The sequence below is a fragment of the Vicia villosa genome, linkage group LG2 (assembly GCF_029867415.1).
Source record: "Vicia villosa cultivar HV-30 ecotype Madison, WI linkage group LG2, Vvil1.0, whole genome shotgun sequence".
NCBI classification, from domain to species: Eukaryota; Viridiplantae; Streptophyta; class Magnoliopsida; order Fabales; family Fabaceae; genus Vicia; species Vicia villosa.
This window is the reverse complement of record NC_081181.1, coordinates 24728077-24754866: the sequence shown is the minus strand read 5'-3', so window position 1 is coordinate 24754866 and position 26790 is coordinate 24728077. Positions and strand designations below refer to the sequence as shown.

General features: G+C 33.6%; 1 protein-coding gene across 1 annotated transcript; it reads left to right on the top strand.

The window, feature by feature from the left end:
- The first annotated feature begins 20376 nt into the window (after window positions 1-20376).
- Window positions 20377-23148, top strand: LOC131646026 (uncharacterized). The gene is made up of 6 exons (XM_058916199.1): window positions 20377-21108; window positions 21477-21660; window positions 21779-22003; window positions 22103-22219; window positions 22447-22680; window positions 22786-23148. Exons 1-6 carry the CDS (start codon window positions 20696-20698, stop codon window positions 22999-23001), a joined length of 1389 nt encoding a protein of 462 aa, XP_058772182.1. The 5' UTR covers window positions 20377-20695; the 3' UTR covers window positions 23002-23148.
- The last annotated feature ends 3642 nt before the right edge of the window (window positions 23149-26790 follow it).

The following is a 26790-nucleotide window of genomic DNA, read 5'->3' as shown; positions in this document are numbered from 1 at the left end:
GTTCCGATCGTTGCTATAGCAAGGTAAGGGGGTGAATCTAATTTATCTTGGATGTATGATTCTTATAGTCTTGCTCTTGTTCTTGTCCTTGTTCTTTTCTATGTTTGGACAAAAATGGTGGATTGTGAGTTTTGTGAGTTTAGAAGTTATAAACATGATTTTGTGGTGTGTATGTGTAGTGTGATGATAGATACCTTCATTGATCATGTTTGTTTTCCATTACCATGGCTTGTTTGAGTTTGGAGATAAAGTTAGGTTTTGAGTTAGAGTGATGAATTAACCATGAAAAGTGTGATAATAGGTTGTTTCTATGGTTTGTATGTGTTGTATTGGTGTTGTAATGATGTTTGGGAGTGGTTTTGGTGGGTATAAGGGGCCTGGAACCGTTCTGGTTCGTTCTGGTTTTTTCTGGGTTTACGCAGGTCCGCTGAGCGGAGGTGGGTCCGCTGAGCGGAGGTTCTGTTGCAGAAAATTCTCTGCGAAGGTCCGCTGAGCGGAGCTGAAGCGGATGACAGCTTTGTTTGTTTTTCCAAAACATTGAAACTTCGTAACTCTTGAACCGTAACTCCGATTTTGTCGCCGTTCGAAGCGTTGGAAAGCTAACGCAATAACCTATATTATTATCTAATTAAATGATTCATAGGATGTAGTATCCCATTATTTTTATTAGGATCAAGTGATGAGTTGTGTAGTATGTTCAATTATCCAACCTTGAAACTTTGTAACTTTTGATCCGTAGCTCCATTTTGTACGCCGTTCGAAGTGTTAGGAAGCTAGTTGGATGTTCTATATGATAGTATAGTGCTCGGTTGTAATTGTTAATGATGTAGGATGTAGTAGTGGTTGGTTGATTTTCATAAATGGTTTTGTGAACTAGTGCATGATAAATCATGATGATGTGTTGTGTGAATGTTATCGTATTGGTACGAGGTATGTGATTAGTTGTCGATAACATGAGATCATGTTCATATGTGTTATGTATTAATGAATGTTCATTCTTGATATGTGACGATGTTTGGTTGTTTGTTATTAACATGATGTGTGGCCTTATGGCAAGTAATTGTTGTTATGAGAATGATGTATTGATGGAGTTGTGGGCCAATGGCCAATATTAATTTGATGTGATGCAATTATGTGATCATTTATGCCGATGTGGCTAGTATGTTTTGACGGTGAATGTGTGTTGTGTGCTTATTAATGCCTGTGTGGTAATTATGGTGTGATGTAATTGATAACGATGTTATTAATTGGTGATATATCCTTTTGGATACAATATAAACGGTGTAACGTGGGTATGTGACCGTGTTATATTGTTGATGATGTTGTAGTCATGTAATAGAGTCATATATTTGCATAGCATAACATTTCATTACGTTAATGGCAGAATGCTATTAGCAGGTGGCCTGAATTGGCAATTATTACCAGTGGGGGCTTAATGCTCGGTAAAAAGGTGTATTTGCCCGAGTGGCGAGAGGTCATCAGTGGGGGCTAAATGCTCGATGACGTTTAGTCGTAGGTTGATGCTCGACAAAGGTGTATTTTCCTGAGGGAAAGAAGTCCCAGCATAATGCTCGGCAAAGGTGTATTTGTCATAATGACAAGGGGAGTTTTACTCCGGATTTGGTACCACATGCATATGCATGGTCGAGTCTCATTCATCATTGTCTGTCTTTATAATTTATGTTATCATTCATGTGTCACATTACTTATATATTGATTGTGGTTGAATGAGTGGATTACTTTGTTGTATGATTCTTGATGATACTTGTTGGCATTACTATAATTGTCATGCTTTCATTATGAATTATATTCTCACCCTTCTGCTGATTTGATGCTTGAGTGGCATCCTGCAGATTAGCCGCTTTGGGAGTCTTTTGGAAGAGGTAGTTCTCCAGTCGGTCTTGTCAGTTGCTCTGATACGTAACACTGGGGAGTCGGGAGTCTGTTGTTATTTATTTATATATGACTCTTTGAACATGTATATGTGATAATGTGTTGATGTGTATTGTAAACACTTTATTTTGGAAAACTCCTCTTTGAGAGTGAGAGATATATGTATATATATATATATATGTTCATATCTTTCGTGTGTTATGTATCATTTTATTGGCAGGTCTGTATGCTTTTGGCATCGTTGATGTCCGTTTATTTTCTAGGTGTTTGTTTGGTTACTTAGTGTAACATCCTAATTGTGTTGTATGAAATTTTAATACTCTGATATTTTCTTGCCTAAATGCTTTGGGTAGAATTGGGGTGTTACATTAGTGGTATCAGAGCAGGTCGGTCTGTCCGGCCAGTGTTGTCTAATGTTGTTTAATTCCTCAGTACGTGATAAGTGTGTGGAGCACTGTCAGTACTTGTTGTGCCTCTAGTCGGTTGTATGCAGGAGTGGTTTGAAGCCAAGTGGGGGAGAAGATATGCTTCTCGGATATGTTTCAGTTGCAAGATGTTAGTATGCTACTGAGGGCAGCAGTACTAGTGTTGTTGGAATTTGTTGTTTTCTGAAGTGAAGGCGACTTGGACTTAAGACTTCGGTTGTTAATCGAGTTGGAGTGTCTCGGAGTAGATTTTGGTTATTTCTAAGGAATGGAAATTTTGAGAGTTGTGATGCTCTAACGCTACTGATGGAGTATGAAGTTGTTGCTTGAGTAGCCTTGTGTGAAGTGTCGTTGTTGGATCAATGATTAAGGAAAGTATTGTGGTAGACCTGTTGTAGGAGTTATTGACGTTGTTGGAAATGTTCTGAAACTCGAGTAAGAATTAGGAATATGAAGAGTTGAGTAGGATCTCAAGAATTTTATTCTTAGGATTTGTTAGAAGTGTTTTGGTACGTAGCTACCGGATGTCGGTGTTAGCTGGCTCAGGTAATCTTGTGAGATTTGTGAATTATGGAATCATAGTGCTTTTGTGCTATGAGCAGAAGTTGGAAAAGAATATTATTAATGTTGGTACTGATAGTTTATACTCTATTATGATTGTCGGCTACCTATTGACAAATTGAGGACTTGATCACCCTTAATCTCTTGTTGATAGTAGACGGGATTGTACTGGACGTGATAGGCTTATCTGGCTAGTTTGATAATATTGGAAGTGAATGAGTCGGTGCAAGGTGGTACGACGTTATTTATGTTGTCGACGATTTTGGATGTTCTTGAGAAAGAGAAGTTGTTGGGATTGCGGATAGTTGCGCATTTGTATAAGTGTTTCTTGAAGGTTTAATTGATTCATCGTTGAAAAGAGGAATTCTGTCTTGGAGTTCTGTTTTGACGGATTTAGTTCCTAGAACTATTGTTGTGTCGAGGGTTCCGTATCGGATGCCAACTTCTGAGTTGGAAGAGTTGAGGAGTCAACTTAAGGATTTTCTTGAGAAGAGGTTTGTTCGTTCGAGTGTGTCGCCGTAGGGTGCACGTGTTTTGTTGGCTAAGAAGGAAGGTTCAGTCAGGCTTTGTGTCAATTTTAGACAATGGAGAAAAGTGACAATTAAGGAAAAGTATCCACTTTCGAGGATTGATATTTTGATGGATCAAGTTGGTTTGAGCTTGTTTGTTTTGCAAGTTTGATTTGAGGTATAGGTATCATCAGTGTGAAGATGATCATGCTAAGTATTTGAGAATTGTTTTGTCCGTGTTGGGAAGAAGAAGTTGTTTGCCAAGTTTCCTTATGTGAGTTTTTGGTTGAGTGAAGTGAATGTTCAAGGGGTAAGTGGAGGTTTATGCTTTTATGCAAGTTAAGATTTTTGAAAGGATTTACCTGTCACAAGATTTAGAGTTGGAAGTTGTTATTTCTGTTTGGGAAATTTGAAGGCACTAATTATTCGGATCGAGATTTGTGTGTGTAAGTGACTACAAGAGTTTGAAGCATTCGTTTGATCAGAACGAGTTGAATATGAGAAATCATTGCATACGTCTATGTCGATAATTCGAGTATTGTGATTGTTGAAACAGTTGTGAGATTTGAGTTTGGTTCGTAAAGCGACTTCTTCAAGTGTTGAGCTTTATATGTGAAAGCTTACTTATGGTATTCTTGATGAGATTAGAAAAGGTCAGGAATCGGATTTGAATGGGTTGATAAGATGACATTTATTAGTCAAAGATAAAGATGGTGATCTTCGGATTGATAAGAACAATGTCATGGGATGTCATGATCAAGTTTGTATTCCTAATGTTCGGATTTGAAAAGAGGACTTTGGATGAAGTGCGTCGTAGTGATTTGAGTATTCATCCTGATGCTACTAAGAGATATCAAGATTTGAGAAGGTCATTTTTAGTGGCAAGGTAATGAAGAAGGATATGAAGGGATTTGTTTATTTGTGTTTGACTTGTCAGGAGTCGTCTGGTTTCATGTAACTGTTATCCATTCCTGAGTAGAAGTGGAATAGCGTTTCTATGGATTTTGTTTCTGGTTTGCCGAGGACGTTGAGTAATTGTGAGGCGATTTGGGTCATTGTGGATATATTGACGAAATCTGCTCATGTTATTTCGATAAGAATGGATTAACCGATGGAAGTACTTGCAAGTTGTATATTGGTCAGACTGAGAGGACGATTTGGTCACTTAAGGATCTATGAGGGCTTGTGTTGTGAAACAAGGATGTGTTTGGATTAGCTTTTTACCTTTGAATTGGATAATACAAAGACTTTTGCCTGGTGTGCGAGCTGACACGGCAGATTAAGAGGTTGAGTATGTTAAGAGAGAACAATGGGTTTCTGGTGAATACTAGAAGGAGTTGGAAGTAGGTTATGAAATTGGTAAATCTGTTTGTTGTGGGAAATCAGAGTGCGCATCGGAAGCGTGAAATGACGCGGTTCGTGTGTGTAGGAATTGTTAGAGTTCAAATTATGTACAGTGGATGTGGTAGGAATTATAAGACCACCAGATGTTTTGGTTACATGTTTGACTGCTATGTCTTGGCATGGTTATTTGGATGTTGTGCGACCGGGTTGTTGTCTGTGTCTTGGTTATTTCTTGTGTTTTGGTGTTAGTCGATGAGTGCATTGTATGGGCATTGCATCTCGTTGTCGTTGTTGTGTTTTGGTTGTTTTGCTTTTAGCAAGAGTGATTCGTTGTTGGTGTTGATTGTGTCGTTGCTTCCGTGGCTTGATAGTTGGTTAGTCGGATGCGAGAGCGTATCCAGGTTCGTTTGTGTTTGGGATATTTCCGAGGACGGAAATCTTCTAAGTGGGGGAGAGTTGTAACGCCCGGAAAATAAGTATATACTTGATTTGGACGTTTGTGACGTTTATTGGAATTGTACCGTTTTTGGAGTTGTTTCAGTCGGTATTAGTTCGGGATGGCGTACTAATATTTAATTGAAGGTTTTCATATTTTTGGTACTAGAAATATCATTAAGGTAATATTTTGCGTTTTGGGGCGTTTGAACGATATTTGAGCGTAGGGGCATTTTGGTCATTTCCGCGGGATAAATATTTTCCTTATAAGAAGGAGATATTTGTGAGAAAGGAAAGAGAAGAGAAAGAAAGAAAAGAAAGAAAGAGAAGAGAGAAAGAAGAAGAGGAAAAGAAGGAAAAAGTGTAGATTGGTGGATTCTCGACCGATTCGAGTTCCGATCGTTGCTATAGCAAGGTAAGGGGGTGAATCTAATTTATCTTGGATGTATGATTCTTATAGTCTTGCTCTTGTTCTTGTCCTTGTTCTTTTCTATGTTTGGACAAAAATGGTGGATTGTGAGTTTTGTGAGTTTAGAAGTTATAAACATGATTTTGTGGTGTGTATGTGTAGTGTGATGATAGATACCTTCGTTGATCATGTTTGTTTTCCATTACCATGGCTTGTTTGAGTTTGGAGATAAAGTTAGGTTTTGAGTTAGAGTGATGAATTAACCATGAAAAGTGTGATAATAGGTTGTTTCTATGGTTTGTATGTGTTGTATTGGTGTTGTAATGATGTTTGGGAGTGGTTTTGGTGGGTATAAGGGGCCTGGAACCGTTCTGGTTCGTTCTGGTTTATTCTGGGTTTACGCAGGTCCGCTGAGCGGAGGTGGGTCCGCTGAGCGGAGGTTCTGTTGCAGAAAATTCTCTGCGAAGGTCCGCTGAGCGGAGCTGAAGCGGATGACAGCTTTTTCTGTTTTTCCAAAACTTTGAAACTTCGTAACTCTTGAACCGTAACTCCGATTTTGTCGCCGTTCGAAGCGTTGGAAAGCTAACGCAATAAACTATATTTTTATCTAATTAAATGATTCATAGGATGTAGTATCCCATTATTTTTATTAGGATCAAGTGATGAGTTGTGTAGTATGTTCAATTATCCAACCTTGAAACTTTGTAACTTTTGATCCGTAGCTCCGTTTCGTACGCCGTTCGAAGTGTTAGGAAGCTAGTTGGATGTTCTATATGATAGTATAGTGCTCGGTTGTAATTGTTAATGATGTAGGATGTAGTAGTGGTTGGTTGATTTTCATAAATGGTTTTGTGAACTAGTGCATGATAAATCATGATGATGTGTTGTGTGAATGTTATCGTATTGGTACGAGGTATGTGATTAGTTGTCGATAACATGAGATCATGTTCATATGTGTTATGTATTAATGAATGTTCATTCTTGATATGTGACGATGTTTGGTTGTTTGTTATTAACATGATGTGTGGCCTTATGGCAAGTAATTGTTGTTATGAGAATGATGTATTGATGGAGTTGTAGGCCAATGGCCAATATTAATTTGATGTGATGCAATTATGTGATCATTCATGCCTATGTGGCTAGTATGTTTTGACGGTGAATGTGTGCTGTGTGCTTATTAATGCCTGTGTGGTAATTATGGTGTGATGTAATTGATAACGATGTTATTAATTGGTGATATATCCTTTTGGATACAATATAAACGGTGTAACGTGGGTATGTGACCGTGTTATATTGTTGATGATGTTGTAGTCATGTAATAGAGTCATGTATTTGCACAGCATAACATTTCATTACGTTAATGGCGGAATGCTATTAGCAGGTGGCCTGAATTGGCAATTATTACCAGTGGGGGCTTAATGCTCGGTAAAAAGGTGTATTTGCCCGAGTGGCAAGAGGTCATCAGTGGGGGCTAAATGCTCGATGACGTTTAGTCGTAGCTTGATGCTCGACAAAGGTGTATTTTCCTGAGGGAAAGAAGTCCCAGCATAATCCTCGGCAAAGGTGTATTTGTCATAATGACAAGGGGAGTTTTACTCCGGATTTGGTACCACATGCATATGCATAGTCGAGTCTCATTCATCATTGTCTGTCTTTATAATTTATGTTATCATTCATGTGTCACATTACTTATATATTGATTGTGGTTGAATGAGTGGATTACTTTGTTGTATGATTCTTGATGATACTTGTTGGCATTACTATAATTGTCATGCTTTCATTATGAATTATATTCTCACCCTTCTGCTGATTTGATGCTTGAGTGGCATCCTACAGATTAGCCGCTTTGGGAGTCTTTTGGAAGAGGTAGTTCTCCAGTCGGTCTTGTCAGTTGCTCTGATACGTAACACTGGGGAGCAAGGCCGTCTCAATTTTTTAGAGGCCCTGTGTAGATTAGTCATGGTTCAACCATGAAAAAATAATTAGAGGCCCTATTTACCCTCATTTTATCAATGGCAATGATTTATGAGGCCCTATTTAATTACGATTTAATCATAAAAAATTTGAGGCCCTGTGCGGTAGCCCGCCTTGCACGCCCTCAAAGACGGCCCTGCTGGGAGTCGGGAGTCTGTTGTTATTTATTTATATATGACTCTTTGAACATGTATATGTGATAATGTGTTGATGTGTACTGTAAACACTTTATTTTGGAAAACTCCTCTTTGAGAGTGAGAGATATATGTATATATATATATATATATATATGTTCATATCTTCCGTGTGTTATGTATCATTTTATTGGCAGGTGTGTATGCTTTTGGCATCGTTGATGTCCGTTTATTTTCTAGGTGTTTGTTTGGTTACTTAGTGTAACATCCTAATTGTGTTGTATGAAATTTTAATACTCTGATATTTTCTTGCCTAAATGCTTTGGGTAGAATTGGGGTGTTACACTGCCTCTGCCATGGTGTTGAGAATATAGATCACCTTTTCTTTGATTGTAGCAAGCTCAATCAGATTTGGAGAAATGTTCTAAGCTGGCTTTGTGTTGATCACCTTCCTTCTCCTTGGAACGTGGAGCTCCAATGGCTCATCACCTACTGTAGTGGAAAAGGAAAAAAGCTTGGATTATGAAGATAGCGATTGCCGAGACTATATACCAATGTTGGTTGTTTAGAAATGCTGTTTGTTTTAATAATAGAATAGATAGTAATACCACAGATATTGTAAATAATATTATAGAGGCCATCATACATAGGAGTTGGCATAGTCGTAGATACCGTGAGTATACCGCACACTTGATGTTGCATACTTGATGCCTTAGGTGTGTAGATAGGTTGGACCTTTGGTCACCTTGTACCCCAACTGTTTTTTGAATTAATCAACATATTTTTATTGGTTCAAAAAAAGAATGGAGAATGGAAAAGATAGGAAAAGGAAAAATCTTCAAAATTCTGAAATAAACTCAAACAATATATTAGCAGTTTCCAAATATATTTCTTAGATTAAAAAAAAATCTTATATATGATTTTTTAATAAAACGAATGAATATATTAAAGATATTGAAAATAAAATGATAAAAATAAATATATTAAAAATATATATAATTATTATCAAGATATTATTATAATTTAATTTTACAATTTAAAATTAAATTTATTTAATTCTCTATAGTATCATCTTCTATATTTATAAATTCTTAAGTAAAACTTTATAATTTTAAATTTAGTCGATGCAATTAAAATGGTTAGAGACTAACTTACCTCTAAGAGGTCATTTGTCATCGATTTCTTGAACACTAAAGATGCAATTGAAATAACAATATGAACATAAGATCAAGTTACTTGAGTTAGTATCATACAACAGTAACTAATGAATAGTCAAGATAATATAAAGATTAAGAAAGATAAAAAAAATTATAATACAAAATTAAAATTCTGCTACAAAACTACTGCTAAAAAGTGATTACAAATCAAAATCAAACATTAACTCGTAAAAAGTGATTACAAATCAAAATCAAACATTAACTAATGAATAGCCAAGATAATATAAAGATTAATAAAGATAAAAAACAACAATACAAAATTAAAAAGCTGCTAAAAATTGCAGCTTTTATAAAGTGATTACAAATCAAAATCAAAACCAACTTTTATATTCAACATTTAGTATATATACATGATTGGATGTATATTTCTTGAAAGAGACAACCTAGAGAACAAATTTAAAAAGAGAAGTGAAAAAAATTGAAATTGAAGGCCATTTTTGAGGTATTTATAATGAATGCATAGAATTCAAAGAGAGGGTAATTGAAAAGTAAAATATTGTAACGTATACTCAATAAAAAATATAATATTTTTTTTTGGAATAAGTTAAAATAGAAGATAGAAATTTTTTATTCTCTCTTTAGAATTCTTTAATTCATTATTATTGCACTTAATAAAATTAAAAAAAGTCAAATAAAATATTTAACTGTTACATTTAAATTCATTCTTATTAAACGTTTTTATTAAACTTTTATGTGAGTGTTAAATGATATATATTAAACTTCTGTAAAAAAAATGATATATATATTAAACTATTAAATGCTAAATTTATTCTTAAAAAAGACATGTAACTGTTGCATTAACTTTTTTATACTCTACAAAGAAATTCTTCACTTTTATAATCTTTATTGCAATCAGAATAAATTAAAAGAAAGTTTAATAAAATATATAGAAATAAAAATTACATTTTTATAATCTTTGTAATCTTCTAAGTGCAATAAGAATGAATAAAATGGATAATTTTTTTTTTAGAATATAGAACATATAGAAATAAAAGTTTAATAAATACCATTTTAATTCAACTTTATTAGATGTAAATACTGTAACTTAATAATTCTTAATAGCAAATGTGTAACAACTTTGTTAATAATAACATGTCTGATAATAATTATTGTTTTTATTTATCTTTAATTAAATTTATTACATAAATCTTTAAAATACTATTTTTTATGTTATTATTTGTATGTATAATAATCCTAATTTTTTTTGCTGAAACTCGCTCTCTAATAAATTGACCATATTGGTTTAATAATCGTTATAAAATAATATACAATAAATAATTTATTACAAAAATTATAATTATTTATCTATTAACCCTATCATGATAATAACTCTAATGTTTCTGTTGACATTGCATCGTATAGAAATAAAAATGGATAATTTTTTTAGAATATAGAAGTAGAACATATAGAAATAAAAGTTTAATATATTATTATTATTATTTATTTTATTTCTTCTTGATTATAAATTATTTATAAAAATTATTTATTTAAATACATAAATATTTATTTTGTTTAATATTTATTTATTTCTTAATTAATATATATTAAAATTGTATTCAGATTTTATTATATTTTCTACTATTGCAAAATAGATAAGTAATTATAACTTTTATAAATAATTTTTTTTAATCATAGTAGCTGAATATTATATTATATTTATATTTATTATTATAATTATAATTATTTTATTATTTATTATCAGATGAATATTATATCATAATTTATTATTAATATTATTACTACTTTGTTTATTATTATTTTTATTATTATTATTATTATTATTTTAATTATTTTAATTATAATTATTAAGTTTATTATTATTAATATCATTATCCTTATCCTTATTATTATTATTATTTTGTTTATTATTATTGTTATTATTATTATTTATTTTATTTCTTCTTGATTATAAATTATTTAAACAAAATATTTATTAATTATAATTGATTATTAGTTGACTATATATTTTTTAGAAATAAGAGATTTTTTAATGTAGAGATATCAAAATGCAACAATCATTTAATTATCTTAAAATTGAAGATCTAGTATATAATATTACTAAGAATGTTTATAAATAATGACAATTTTAATTAATTTTAAAAATTCTATGAGTTTGACACATCAGCATTAATATTGTATTAGAATGACACGTCATCATTAGGTTTAGGGTTGTTACCAAAGGTTGTCATCATGACTACCTTGGATTTATAGTAAATAGATTAAATTAAAACTACATGATAAATGTGCATTAAATGCACCGTAAATAATTATTAAATATAATAAATATCTATAAATGGAATGATTCAAGAAATAAGTTAAATAATGACGAAAAAATGTAAGAAATATATGTTAATTAGTTTTAATTTGTATTTAAATCATTGATTTTGAATTTTTGAAACTTGAATATTGGACCTGTTTCTTCTCCTTTGTAGACCTGTAATATGAGAAATAAGAATACATATGGACATTAAAATACAGTTAAGTATAACTATGATTTTCTAATTTTCATTTTTGGCCAGATCACCTGCTTTAGTCTTATATCTAGCGACATGTTCAAATGTGGATTCGCTTATGTCACCATTAAATTCGGTGAAGTTTAGTACTTTCCAATTCATGGGCAGTTCATTGTGCCTTACATATTCCGACAGTGGATATGCAAAATTGGGCCTGTGGAAGCCGACATTAAGGCAGTTTTGTGCCAAAATTTGTTCGACCACGTAAGTTATATTGTTTTGTGTAACACCCTATTTCCCCATCGGTAATTAAATAAATAATCAAAGTAATTTAAAATTCATTCAACGACAAATAAGATGTCACATTTACTTCTTAAAAACAACGACATATAATCGCACATAAAACAGATACATAACACTTAAAACTCAGATGAACCGATAACAACATAATTTTTTATCGTTGAAAACAATAGCAACTTTCACTAATTAAGCAGCGGAATCACAATTTCAACTTAAATGACATATCATCTTGTCCAACTGAAAACAACTTCAAAGACAACAAAATACTTTAATAAATTCAACTTAAAATTCGGAACTAAGCAATGACAACAATAAAACAACAAGTGTTCATCCCCCGAGTGTTATGTATCAGAGTGACTACACCGACTCGAACTAATGAAGGTAAACAACCTTCACTCTGGATCACATGCATGTTACCAACATAGGGGTAGCATTCAAACAGAAGGGGTGAGATATCGAACAATATAATCGGATGTATGATAAATACTATATTAGAATCAGTTCATGCAAAATCACCACTTCCCAGCTTCTAAACAACATTTATCATAACAAAATCATCAACGCAAGATAACGACAATTTCATCATCATAATAACTCAGAGATGCAACTTGAACTGTGACTGATTATGATGCACATGTGGTACCAACAGAGCAAAGCCCACAACTTAATAATTGCCAATTAATAAGGGCATCAACAAGGCACAAGCCTTCAACTTCAAATTTTGCCAATCCAGGCCAACTTACCGAGCATATTCTCCCAATTTGATATTCTATGTATGCAACAATATTATGAACACAACAACAATTATCAACAACAATAACCCAACAACGATTCCACATTGGCCATAAGCCTACAACTTGATGTTTGTCAATAATTAGAGGCAACATAACAACAATAGCAACAATTATCAACAACTATAACATAACAAAATAACAACAATTATCAACAACAACATAACAACAACAACACAACAATAATAGCAACGACACTTCAACGACAACTCCACAATAATACAACACTAACCATAAGCCTACAACTTATCTGCCAAGAATAAGGGGAAATTCAACAACATCGATATAACCTGCGAATTCACGACCTTAATATCTACATTATAACAACTTTAACAACTCTACTAACAACCCTATCAACTCTATTAATAACTCTAACATAATTGAAATTAAATTAACTAAATAATTCATAGATTTATCTCTAACTTAAAACTTCTAAAAATATTATTACTATCAATATTAATATACTAAAATTAGAAACCTTAAACATGATCCTCATATTAAGTTATATTATCAATGTATGAATGAAAACTATATGAAATATAAAGTGATGCGCTACAGTACGTTAATGCTATTCAATTACATGTTATATCTATCCAAACAAGCACAAGCCTATTTTTCTCGTTTTCTAAAACCTATCGGTACGGTTTATAACACTACAACCTCAGTATGTCATATACCATTATTTATCAAGATGACACTATAATATAAATAATGAAACAATTAAGTGGAAATGAGTTATGTACATGAATTAATTTAAAAAGGAACTAAAAATATGGTGGCAGTCACCCCCTCCACTAGGAGCAGGCGCTCCCCATTCTCTTCCTCACCTAGGAGCAGTCGCTCCCTTCCCTCTCACACACAGAGGCGTGCGCCTCTCCTTCTATAGTGGCACTCGCCACTTGTTGATATTAAGGGTGGCACTCGCCACCCACTCCTCTTTTATGGTGGCAGTCGCCACCCAATCCCTGTGGTGCCCGCGATACACCAATTCTTTAATTTCTAAACCTTAGATTTTTATTCGACTCATGGATTTCTATTCGGTTATTAATTTCAGACCAAAACAATACATAACCACATCACCGTAACAACACAACTATATTATCCTAAATTATTTTCCAACACTGTATCACTTGTAATACTGTAACGACAATCATAAAAATCAAGACAGTGATCACCAATTCCAGGAACACAACTTCACAATATTATAACAATCAAACGAGAAGGAATTCATCAATTCGGTATAATCCGTAACAACAATTAAACACGACAACAATTTTATACAGACAACAATTTTTACACAGACCAAATCCCTCCTACATAATATTCATCATAATTCACATTATAGAGTCAGAACCCCACCCTTACCTTGGATTGGAGATCGCTCTATTCTACCGATTGAGGTCTCTTGCCCTAGCTCCCAGCCTTTGCCTCTTTCTTTTTCCTGTTCTCTGCTAATTCTCACGTTAACCACTTTCTCCTGGACTTTTTCTTTCCACTTCTAATTAACTTAATCCTTGTATTTAACCAAACCTCATAATTTTATTATTTCCAATGGGCCTAACTTCCACACCTCATCTTTTCTATTTCAACTTGCGAAACAATGCCAATAATTAAATAAACTTCACTCGTATTATTATTAATTTATTAATAATAAATTGATTAATCAACTGAAATACTAATAACAATTATTCAACAATCAACAACATTTTGCAACTTCAACAATAATTCGAAATAATTTAATTAAATAATTAATTAAATTAACGGGCGTTACATTTTGCCCCCATAATTATTCGGTTGGATATTCCTAAGCACTCGATCAACGTCTTGGTCACGTTGAACCAAAATTATTTCAGGTACATTTCGTCATTCATTACCTTCGGCCACCCTTACTGAGGATTCGTCGACAGGCGGGAAGTTGTTAGGAACTGGGATCCTTTGCGCTTTAGGCGCCCAAAAAAAGTCCTTGATCCTACCCATATGATGGGCTAATTATTGATAACTTTGATTTGTGTTTTGAATTAATGGGTTAAACACAATGCCTATTTGTTGGGTGAGCATGTACACCTTATCATGGTTACTCTCATCCATTTGTTATCTTATGGATTGCAGGGAATTATTGGTTAACGACGACATACTTGGAGAAAAGTATATTAACCCTTATGGTTGTTGCCCATTTAATCAAGGTTATTCACAGTGTGCCTTAATGCTAAATAGGGGTTGACAGGAGATGATATAGCCATCGCATTATTGTTGCACCCCGAAATTTATCCTCCTAATCTTGCTTCTAATTGGCTTAAGTTTCCCATTCATATGCATACCTACATTAAGTCATCATACACATAAAGCATCATTAATCAATAACTTGGTATTAGGATCAAGGATCAGGGCTAGGGTTTCTTTTTGACTCAAGGTCATCAATCAATAAAATTTCAAGTACATTAAAAGCCCAAGGGTTCATCAAGAGTTCAAAGATATCTTTGTTTCAAGATTGATCACAAGTTCATATTCAACTGGTACAAGAATTAGGGTTTTGGTCAAAGTAAACTTGTGGTAGACTTTTTGAGCGAAACTTGGTTTCATTGGTCAATATATGATTCAAAGCATCTATGAATACATCATTGAGCATCCCAAATTTTTTCAAGAGATTTCAAATTGATAAAAGGAAGAAAATTGGTTCAATTGACAAAAAGTCAACAACCAATCAAAGTCAACTATAGACTTTCTTGGTCAACATGAACATTTCAAGTCATTTCTCATGATAATATGGAGTTTGATCAAGATACATTTAGTGAAATAAATTCAAGATAACTTGTAAAAAGGGCAAAGTTAGAAAACTTGACTAAAACACTTAGAAAAAATTCCAAGTGTTAGGTAGTTGATTTTTTTATGGATTTCAAGAGAGAATAACTTTTTGCCAAGGCCTGATTTCAAGAGGATCCCAACACCAATGTTGTATTATATGGGAAGGGCTTTCATTTAATATAAATTTTGAATCATTTGGAGAATTAAGCAAAAAGTTACTCCCTTCGTTCCTTTTTAAGTGTCGTTTTAGCAAAAAGCTTTTCAACCAAGATAGTGGATTATTAGAGTTACTTTTCCTATTATACCCTTATTTATTTTTCTCTTTCCAAATAAATTCAATCATACACTCTCTTTTTTTCAATAACTAATTGAAAATTTTGAGGAGGAGTTATTGAGAAAATAATGGTATAAATGACAAATTATAACATTAAATTATAAAACGACACTTAAATAGGAACAAAAAATTTCTTCTAAAACGACACTTAAAAAGGAACGGAGGGAGTATGATGGTTTGAAGTTGGTATGTCAAAGATGCAAATACCAAGTCATGTTCAAAACTAGTTTCAACCTATGTTCAGACCTACTTTTGGACCTCAAAATCAACTCAAATGCAAAAGAAATCTTATTCATTTCTAGTTTCTCTACAAGTTTCATTTACATTGCAACATCAAAATCATCCTCATTCCACCTCAAAAATAGCTTCCAAATTGCTTGCAAACCAAGAAACTATTGAACCATAACATTGCCACTTGAAAAATCAAATTTTACAAATTGATTCTAGATCCTTCCCACACATACCAGCTCACCTTTATGCATCATAACCAAATTGTGGAGCCTATTCCCAACCTTTTTCCATGCCAAATGCCTTGGATCCAAAGCAAGCTTCCAAACCAAGTTTCAAGTGCACTTAAAAATGCAACTAACTCCAAACCTATCTCCAACCCTCAAATATGGATTCAAACCTCATCCAAACTTCCTTAGCAATATTTAAAGCCTCTATATAAGCTCCATCTCCCTCCAAGACTCAGATTAGCCATAGTTCACCAAAATCATTGAAAAATTCAAATTCTTCGAGTTACACTTCTCTTGCACTCTCTTTCGTCTCTCTTCACTTCATCGTCATTAATATGATATAGATAAAATTTTATAACACTTCTTATAGTTTGGATCATCAAGATTCCAGATCTGCAACTTCAAGCTTCATCCATGAAAGTAATTTTTTATTTATTTGATTCAGCTTGATTCTCTTGGATCTCTTGCATCAAATACCTTATAAACATCATCATCAAACTTCTGATTTATCAAATACCTAAGGTTTTGCTCATTTATCATGTGTGTGTCATTTAATTTTAAATCTAAAACTTAGGGTTCTTAGTCTTTTTGCTTCGATATGGAAATTCGAGGACAAATTTGAAGAATCCAAGGCCATATTCATGTTCAGCATGCTAAAATAAGGATGATAGAGGTGATGATTCTCATTTCTGGAAAAAAACTCCACCGTCCATGGTGGGGGACGATGGCCAGAGTCCGGAGGAAGAAGGAGGGAGATGCGCACGTGTTTTCCAAACTTTTTAATTCAAATTTTTGTGTTGGCGCCTTCTGATTGGTCTAGTGCATTTTCCTTTTTATTTTTATTTCTTTTATTTGTTTAAAATTCAGAAAATGGAAAAATGTTTTAGTTTGGTTTGGACCTTGCACGTTTTGATATATATAGCATCCTTTTTGGCCCATTTATTGACTGAACTGAATACTAGTTAATCCATAATTGCTTTTGCACCCCCTGACCCATTGTAATTTTATTTTTTCTTTTATTTTCATATTTGTTTTGATATTATTTATTTTAAATATTGCTAAATACAATAAAAAATGATAAAAGTAGTTTCAATATTCAATAATATTGTAGAATGTCAATTTTAATTTTCTTGATTTTATTTTAATATATTAGACTTTCTTTTAATTGTTAAACCATTAAAAATTGATTAAAAAAGTGTTAATATCTTGTTTTTAATTCTAAATTTCACTTTATTTTCTTGATGATAAAAGAATACCAAATGCCATGTCACCTTTCTTTCAATATTTTTAGGGTGTATTTTTGACTAATCTTCCCTTATTCAAAATGACCAAAATACCATTGTCTCTTGTTGACTTTTGTTCACTTAGGGATTGATCTGGTTGATTCCTCTCATTGCTTGCTTATTTGCATGATTGCCTTGATCTATATTTGTTTAGTTTCCCACTTGTATGCTCCCTTAGGATTTGATTCAATCTTATTCTCTCGATTAAATTGGATTAATTAAACCTTAGGATTCAAACCATAACATGATAACAATATGATAGTCACTCCCTTCCTTTACATTCCTTCCTTTCTTTTCAACTTTCAAAATACTCAATAAATAAAGATTAGAATTGCACTACCACGAGCCTTAAGAAATGGAAAAGAGTGAACGAGTGTAGTCCCTAACTTATTCTTTTTCCATTCATAGTCTTTGGTGTGGTTCAAATCACAAATCATCTTCCCATAAAAAATACACAACAAATTTTTTTTTCTTTTCTTCTCAAGACACTTAATAAATAATGATGAGAATCACACTATCACGAGCCTTAAGCAATGGAAAAGAAGGAGCGGGTACAGACCCTAACTTATTTTTCTTCCATTCATAGTCTCTTGTGTGATTCAAGTCTCAAACTTTAAATTCAAAAGTAGAGAGGTGATGAGTGTCCTTGCAGTGGAATCCATTTATCATTATCTACAACAAAACATTCAACAAATAATTCTATTCTCTCTTGCCTTCAAGACTTTCTTTCCCTTAATCAGACATGTTACTTCCTTTCGATTGCAGACAAGTAACACATAAGACTCCACTCAGCGAGCAACTATCCTAATGCTAGAATGCGAATGTAACTTCGTCTACTAAAAAACACAAACATACAAAAAAAATTTTAAGCTGAACTACGACGCTCTGATTCCTTAAAAGGGATACGTAGGCATTAGGTCGCAAGGTCTAAGCGAGTACAACTTTGTAAATATTCCATGCATTCCCTTTTAGCATTAGGCTTTAGACTCATAGATTACACCCTTAGATTAGAACAAACTCGAGTGGATTCTATGGAGTACCACAAATGTGAGGGGTGCTAATACATTCCCCTTGCGTAACCGACTTTCTTACCGGATCTTTGATCGTAAGACCTTTTCTTATCCTTTCTTCCTTCCGAGTTTTCTCGATGCTTTCCCTTCCCCCCGGGGATAAATAAAGTTCAGTGGCGACTCTATTGCTCTGTTGATTTTTTACGAGCGTGCGACAATTATCAGCATACTTCGATGCACTATGGTGTAGACTTGCCATCATTGCAGTGGGCATGCCATATGGTTGTTCCCTACCATTATGAGGCATTGTAAAACTTAAAGGGAAAAAGGGCCTTTAGTCTCCTATATTATGTGTAACCCTATGGGTGGTTGACACACTCGGCACTTGTGGTGATGAGACCATCATTTCTGGTGTTACAGTCGAAGTTGTTATTTGGTTTATGACAGTAGGGTTTGCTCCAACACGTGTCGAAGTCCATGTAATGCCAATGGTCGGCCCGATCGGTTGTTTTCTTGGGTTTGAAGCATTATTCTAGGGAGGGGGTTGACTTCTTATAGGATGAGACATATTAGGAAGTCTTTTACCACTCCTTAGAAACATAAACGCTCGAAAATCATAATCATTTTATGCATGGAGAACACGTATGAATGAAGACACCACTTTTCTAGTTTCTTTCTTAGAATTAACTGCACAAAAGGGTCTCATTTGGCATGCCAATTTGTTTACCATTGTTTTTAGTAAACAATCACGAATTTACTGTGCTTGTGAGATTAACTTGTAAAATCTCGGGAGCAATTTGTGCGAAGTATTCGTATGAAAAGAAATGTGTGTGAATTAAACGAGACTGTTTGTACAAGGACAAAGTAAACACAAAACTTAAATAAAGAAAAACTTTGTTAAATGACAAGTATGTCAACTTCAATAAATGACATTAAACAAAAGTAGAATTTTAATATAATAAAGATAAATGTTTTGTTTAAGAAAACAAAAAGACAACAAAAAGAAAAGACGCAGACCGATACATTATTCCTCACAAACTATTTCTCTCTTTGACTCTGATACTTCAGTTCTATAGAAATAATGTATGAAACTTTGCAACCCTTATTACAATGTATAAGTCTTCTTTTTATACTAGTATAAAATAAGCGTCGATGATAGTTACACTTTTAACCAAGCGACACATATCCATTTTTGTGCAGTTTATCCTTCTGAAAAAACTTCCACGTCGTCAAGCTTCCAAACTGCCGAAATATCCAATATCCCACGTTCGTAACTGTTCAGAGTCATTAACTACTTCTTCAAAACTGTCTGATACGATATTATTCGAAGCTCCTTTCTTCACCTAACTCTGAGACTTAGAAATTTCGAAGTCTCTTGTGATCTGAAAACCTCGTCGAAGCACGTATCTTCTCGAGACCCATTTTCGTCATAATGTCCTTTTCAAAATTTTGGACATGTTTAGAGAAAATAGTGATCCTAATCTTATGGATCTTCTCTTGTGATTCTTCCAAACCATACCTATCACGCTGGTCGAGACTCCTTAATCAACGAAATTGTTTTAGTCGAGACTTGTTAATTTAATGCTTCCAACAATTAGCTCTATCGAAACTTATTAATTAATCAATAAATTAATTTCCCTCTAAGTGAAATTTTCATTAATCAATATTCTTCTAGATGGAATTTCCAGGCTAATACCAACCCAAATCCTCTAAAAGACTTCTCGTTACCCCCACCATAAAAAAACTTTGAAAAAACTGTTTTGGGTCGTTCAAATATCTAATAAGAGCAAGTCCATACCTAATCCAAATCTAAAACACCCCGATACGTATATGACTCAAATCCATTATCACTCTCGTATCATTTTTCATTCTTTCACTAATTTTAAAAAGACCAAATTGTAATTTATTTTTCATTCTTTCCCTAATTAAGGACCAAATTGTAATTTAGGTAGATCATATAAATCCTTTTATGTTACAAAGTTGAAGTAGAATTTGGTTTGGTAAGACATATCATAAATCCACCGACAAACATGTTAGATTTGGTTTCCGGCAACTATTAGTAGGACTACTTGGCATAGCACTAAAAGAGTCCCATTTAAAGTTACTAATCATCTCACAAGAGGCCGCATGGGTTGTTTACAATCATGGCGCGTGGCTTTTTCTTCATTCCAAACCTCTGTAGCCAAATCATCATCGCCACCTAATAACAGTAAAGAATGTGTACCTGCTTAAACTCTCAACATTCTCCAAAACCCTTCTCTCTTTCTCTCTTACTACAACAATCTGCAATGATAGATTCTTCCATTCCAACCAACAATCAGATCATATACTTTACTTGATATCATATCCAGGTGAAAACAAACATGGAGCAAAGAAGGCGTTGCCACGATGTGTTCTGGTTAGGGTTATTTGTGATCCAGTTAATTGGTTTGGGTTTTGTTCTTGTCATTTTAGGGGTCAACAGGTTCAAGAAAAAGAACCGGCTTGACATTGACAAGTACACATATCGGTTCATGGAGAATCAAGCTGGTCTGACTGAGGATTACTGGCCACTCTATGCTGTTGCTGGTGCTGTGGGGACTGCTCTTGGATGGAGTTGGCTGTTGTTGTTGGGTTCCCGCGCTATCCAGATGATGAAGGTCTCTGTCCACATTCTTACCACTTATCTTGCTGTCATCAGTGTTTTGTGTTTTTGGGCTCATCAGTTTTTCTGGGGTGTTGCTTTTTCTATTGGAGCTGCTCTCCAGTTTTTGTATATTATTTCTGTCATAGATAGGTATGTACATTTATCATATTGCTATTTGTTTATGTATAAGCCAAGGCTGTCTCAAATTTTTGGAGACCCTGTGTAGGTTAGTAATGGTTCAACTATGGCAAAATAATTACAGTTTAACTATAAAAAATTTGAGGCATGTGCGGTAGCCTGCCTTGCACTCCCTCAAAGACGGCCCTGGTATAAGCTATTTCTATAACAATATGTAGTTTATAAATTGTTTTCATGTTGGTCTATGTTTCGGAAGCTATCTGGGTTTTTCTTATTGTTATAGTATAATTTCTTCATTCGATTTTATTTTGCTTTCTATAAAGTTCTTCGAGTCATTGAGTTGATTTCTGGTGTCTGGCATTCTTTTTTGTAATCTCCAGACTTCCATTTACAATGTTGGTATTGCAAAAGGCTGTGAAAATGGTATGGAATCTTCCTGAGGTTTTGAGAGTAGCATATGCGTTTATGGCTATGGTGCTTTTATGGATGTCCTTGTGGTCATTTGGAGCTGCTGGTGTTGTAGCTTCAAGCATGGGTGACGGTGGACGCTGGTGGCTTCTTGGGGTGAGCTGGCAAGTTTTGCTCTTTCATTCTGTCGATTCTTGTTGGACTTGCTGGTTACTTTCGTGTGCAGATTGTGTAAGCTCATCTCAACGTTTATTGCTATTATGCGTGCATGCAGGTCCTCTCTGTAAGCTTATTTTGGACAGGTGCTGTGCTTTGTAATACTTTACATGTCATAGTGTCTGGGACACTGGTTCGTGTTACCATCCATGGTAGTTGTGAGGCTGCACCAACTCCCGCGAACTCCATAATGAAATCTTTACAGTATGCTTTGACAACATCTTTTGGCAGCATTTGTTATGGCTCATTATTCACAGCTGCTATTAGGACACTACGATGGGAGGTATTAACTGCCATTTTTTGTGTGAATTATTTGAATTTCATTTCCTTTACATGCTGCTCGTCTCTCTTGTACCCTCAACAATATTTTTAATCGTTTCAGATAAGAGGAATCCGGTCAAAGATAGGAAGCAACGAGTGTTTGCTTTGCTGTGTTGATTTCCTTTTCCATCTTGTGGAGACTCTTGTTCGATTCTTCAACAAGTATGCTTATGTCCAGGTAGCCTATTGTGCCTATATAAGTAAGCACTTCGATTTACAATAATCATAGAAATTGAATCTTGTCAATAAAGATTAAAATATGAGATACTGCTGATCATTCACTTCAGTTCTAGTACTTGTTATTAATTGTTTGTAAACACAAACAAGGTATCAAAATGTCATGATCTGGGAAATTGAAATAAAAAACTTACTGTAGCATTGTTTTTATGATAACGTCCCTTGCAGATCGGTGTTTATGGTAAAAGCTTTAACCATTCTGCGAGAGATGCGTGGGAGTTATTTCAATCAACTGGAGTTGAAGCGCTTGTGGCGTATGATTGTTCAGGTGCTGTGCTGTTAATGGGGACCATATTGGGTGGGCTGATAACTGGAACTTGTTCTGGTGTTTGGGCATGGATCAAATGGAGCGACAGAGCTTTTATGATTGGATCTACATCTATGCTCATGGGGATGGTATTGGTAAGTTATCAACCTCCTCGATATATATATGCTTTTACTTTTGTATAAGCGCACACATTTTGTAAAACTCTTGCTTTCCTCCTCTATCTAAATTCTTGCTTTCAGGTTGGAGTGGCAATGGTTGTGGTGGAAAGTGCGGTGACATCGATATATATCTGTTATGCGGAAGACCCATTATTGATTCAGAGATGGGACAATGACTTTTTCAACCAGATTTCTGAGACACTGCACCAGCGACTTCAACATAGGAGTTCACGGGCAAGGGAAGTTTTAACTCACAATCATCTTGATGCGCATATGCTAGAGAACACCCAAATATGAGAAATCACTAAATGGTTTTGTACAAAAACTATTTATTTAAATTGTCCGTGACATATAGTCAACACTTTTATATTCTGTGCTGCATTAGCGTGTGTATCTTTCACATTACAACAAGTTTAACATAATTGGTAAAGAGAATGTTTTTGATGTTGAGGTAGCAGTTTGAGCTACTATTTTGGGTGAGCTTTTACAAGTTACAAGGTGCATGGAATATGTTGCAAAACAAGATAACAGAAAAACTGTTGTCCATGACCATCCTTATATTGATTGATAAGGATACTACATGTACAGAAAATGTACATAAAATTTTGGCTAAAAGTAATAGCAAGTGTTTTAGTATCTAGTAATTTTTAAATGTAAGAAATCTTATAGAATATTTGGTTTGATTTTTGGAAGAGCCAAAGACAATTTTAGAGGTGTAAAATTGATTCTAAAGTGATTTTGAAATGTTTGATTCTATCAAACTCAATTCTTTTAAAATTAATTATGTCTTCTGTCAATCCAAATGTTTGGTTTAGCTTTTGAAATAGTCGAGAACAATTTTAGAGATGTAGAATTGATTTTGGAATGATTTTGGGGTGTGTTTATTGGTGATTTTGGTAAACAATCATTTAATTTTAATGCTTGAACGACCAAACTAATAAATCTTAGTGTGTTTGGATGAAGCATTTTATCGAGGTAATGTAATGTTTTGAGGGAATTTAAAATGATTTGCACAAAATTTATTGTTTGGATACAAAAATGAAGAATTGTTAAAATGATGGAATTTTATGGAGTATTTTCTCTAAGTTAAATTTAATTATTTTGAAATGACACCAAAAATCAAAGAATTTGAAATTTCTCTCATATTCCATAGAATGTATTTGTTACTATTATTTCTTCAAATTTTGCAAATTGGTCCTCATATTTTCCAAAATTACAAAATTGACCCCAAAAATTTTCAAAAAATTGTAAATTGGTCTTTAATAATTTTTAAAATTTACAATTTGGTCCTTCAAATTTTTAAAAATTGCAAATTGGTCCTTACTTTTCAATTTTTTAATTTGGTCCAAATTTTTTAAATTTTATAAAAAATGACCAAAAAATCTAACAATGAATTATCTTAATACTCCATCCAAACAAAGTAATTTAAAAATGAATAGATTTCAATTGAATAATTTGAATTGCTTTGAATTTTAAATTCCTTTAAAATTTCTAATTGCCTCATCCAAACACATTCTTAAAGTATATTGTGTGATTTCTTTGGGGAAAAGGGCGCGTTAAAGTAAAAAATGAATAGATTTCAATTGAATAATTTGAATTGCTTTGAATTTTAAATTCCTTTAAAATTTCTAATTGCCTCATCCAAACACATTCTTAAAGTATATTGTGTGATTTCTTTGGGGAAAAGGGTGCGTTAAAGTCGTTATGAATTTAGTGTCAATTGTGTTGAAAAAATTGTTAAATAAAGTGCAAGTAAGAGTTAAAAGAAAAAGACTTAAATGCAATTTTAGTGCTAAAAACAAGTGGTTCCTCTATTACAAAATTTGAATTTTTGTCCCTCAATTTCACATTTCTCGGAGATTTTGTTGGCCCCCCTCTATTTATTAATTACTCTTTCCATTTCTTTTTAAGTGTCGTTTTAGAAGAATTATTTTATTTCCATTTAAATGTTATAATTTGTTAATGATACCATTTATTAAAAAATAGTAAGAACCATAAGTTTTGTCTAATTAGTTATCGTAAAAAGAGAAAATAAATCAATCCACTTATTGAAGAAGTAAGTGAGGGAGTAATTTTTATCTAACTTAATATCTAATCTAATAAATGTTTTTAACTATATTAATACTCATTTAGTTGTAGCATTAGTTCAATACAAATAATATAATAATTTATGAATATCTAAGATATATAAACATAAATATATTTGGGTAAGCTTTCGATATGGGACTTGAATAATTTTGTTAAGCTACAATTTGACGGTCGTGATCCTTGATACCATGAAGAATCATAGTGAAGTTCTGTTTTCATTGCATGCATCTTAGTCCTAAAAGCATCACAAATAAATAGGGGTGGCAAAACGGGCCGCCGGCCCCGCCCTGCCTTAAGCCCGTCAAAAAAACGAGCGGGGCGGGCATGTCCGCCAAGTGAAATGGGCATAAAAATCATGCCCGCCCCGCCAAGATGGCGGGTTGGCGGGCTTGCCCGCCTATTTTTATTTATATATTTTTTCATTTTTTTAAAAGATTAATAGGTTTTTTTTTACCTTTTAATTAAATTTTTCACTTATTTTTTAAAACAATTTTTTATAAAAGCAACTTTTTAACAAATTTTACTTAAAAAAATATTACATATATTTACAAATAAATATATAAAATAAATCATCAAGAATTAAAATTACTAAAATTAAATAAAAATGAGGAAATTTTAGAGGAATGGCGGGCTTTGGCGGGACGGGCTATGGCGGGATTTGGCGAGCGGCGGTCCTAAAATCCCAACCCAACCCGCCATTTTTAGGCGGGTGCGCGGGCCGGCCCAGCGGGCCACGACCCGTTTTGCCACCCCTAATCACAAACATGTGGATCAGTGGTTCAAGGTTTCAATACTGGAAAATTGTAATTCATTAATTAATTCAATTCTATTCAAATGTCTTTGTTTGAATCTAATTGGCTCAATTACTAAATTACTATATTGCTGATTAGTTAATTCGTCATCATTGAATATATTTGTAAATAATGTTGATCGTGTAATCACTTTTTAAAACCCTATTTTTAAACTTCCACTTCCACGCTTTTTAACTCTGAATTTGGCAAACAATTTTTATTGGGGAAATGTCTATTCACACACCCCCTATATACCATTCTACGGCCATATTCAAACTAACAAAATTATCATGGGATTTTCAAATTTTATGAGCCTTGACAACGCTCAAATTGTTAAGGGATTTCCTAATCCCCCACACTTTCAGCTAAGGAGTTTCATTGCTCTATGTGGTGTTGGTCATCCAATACCAATTATGATTTATTGGCCTTATCCCTTTCAGTCACATCTACTACTAGTTTCCTCTTCTTACCAATCACCGTGAAGTTAGTGTGCTTAACTTCTAGGATGGCCACATCTAGAGTTATTTGTTACTGCATCCTCTTCTTTTTCCTTCTCTTTCTTCCCACATTCTTCCTTGAACTTTTCTATCTCTTCTATTTTTTTGTGATTTCTTTTCATGCACTGGTTCCTTTCACCAGCTTGCCTTCTTTGAAATGGCCACTTCCCATAGTGATTTTTTCTGATTTCTTTTCTATCTCTTCCTTTTTTTTTGATTTCTTTACATGCATTGGTTTTTTTCATCAGCTTGCCTTCTTTGAAATGGCCATCCCTAGTAATTTTTTGTGATTTCTTTTCTATCTCTTCCATTTTTTTGTGATTTCTTTTCATGCATTGGTTTTTTTCATCAACTTGCCTTCTTTGAAATGGCCACTCCCCCTAGTGATTTTGCTACACTCTTTATTTCTCTTATGATTTTCCATCTCAGTTTCAATGGTTTTTTCTTTTAACACTAACTGCCATGTTTCAGTCTCCAACTTATTTCTTTTGGTTCCTTCCATTTCCTTGCTATGCTAATGGAGTTGAAAGTATTACGATTGCATTTGCTTGAGCTTGCTTCTTTCTTTATGTAATTTCGAATTTTTGGTAATGGAGATGCTCGCCAAGGTCCAAAGGACATCTCACTCCCTTCTATCTCTTTGAATCCCTCTACAACTCCTTTACCCAAATTGTCATAGTCTTTTAGTTGGTGCTTTACCTTTCCACATG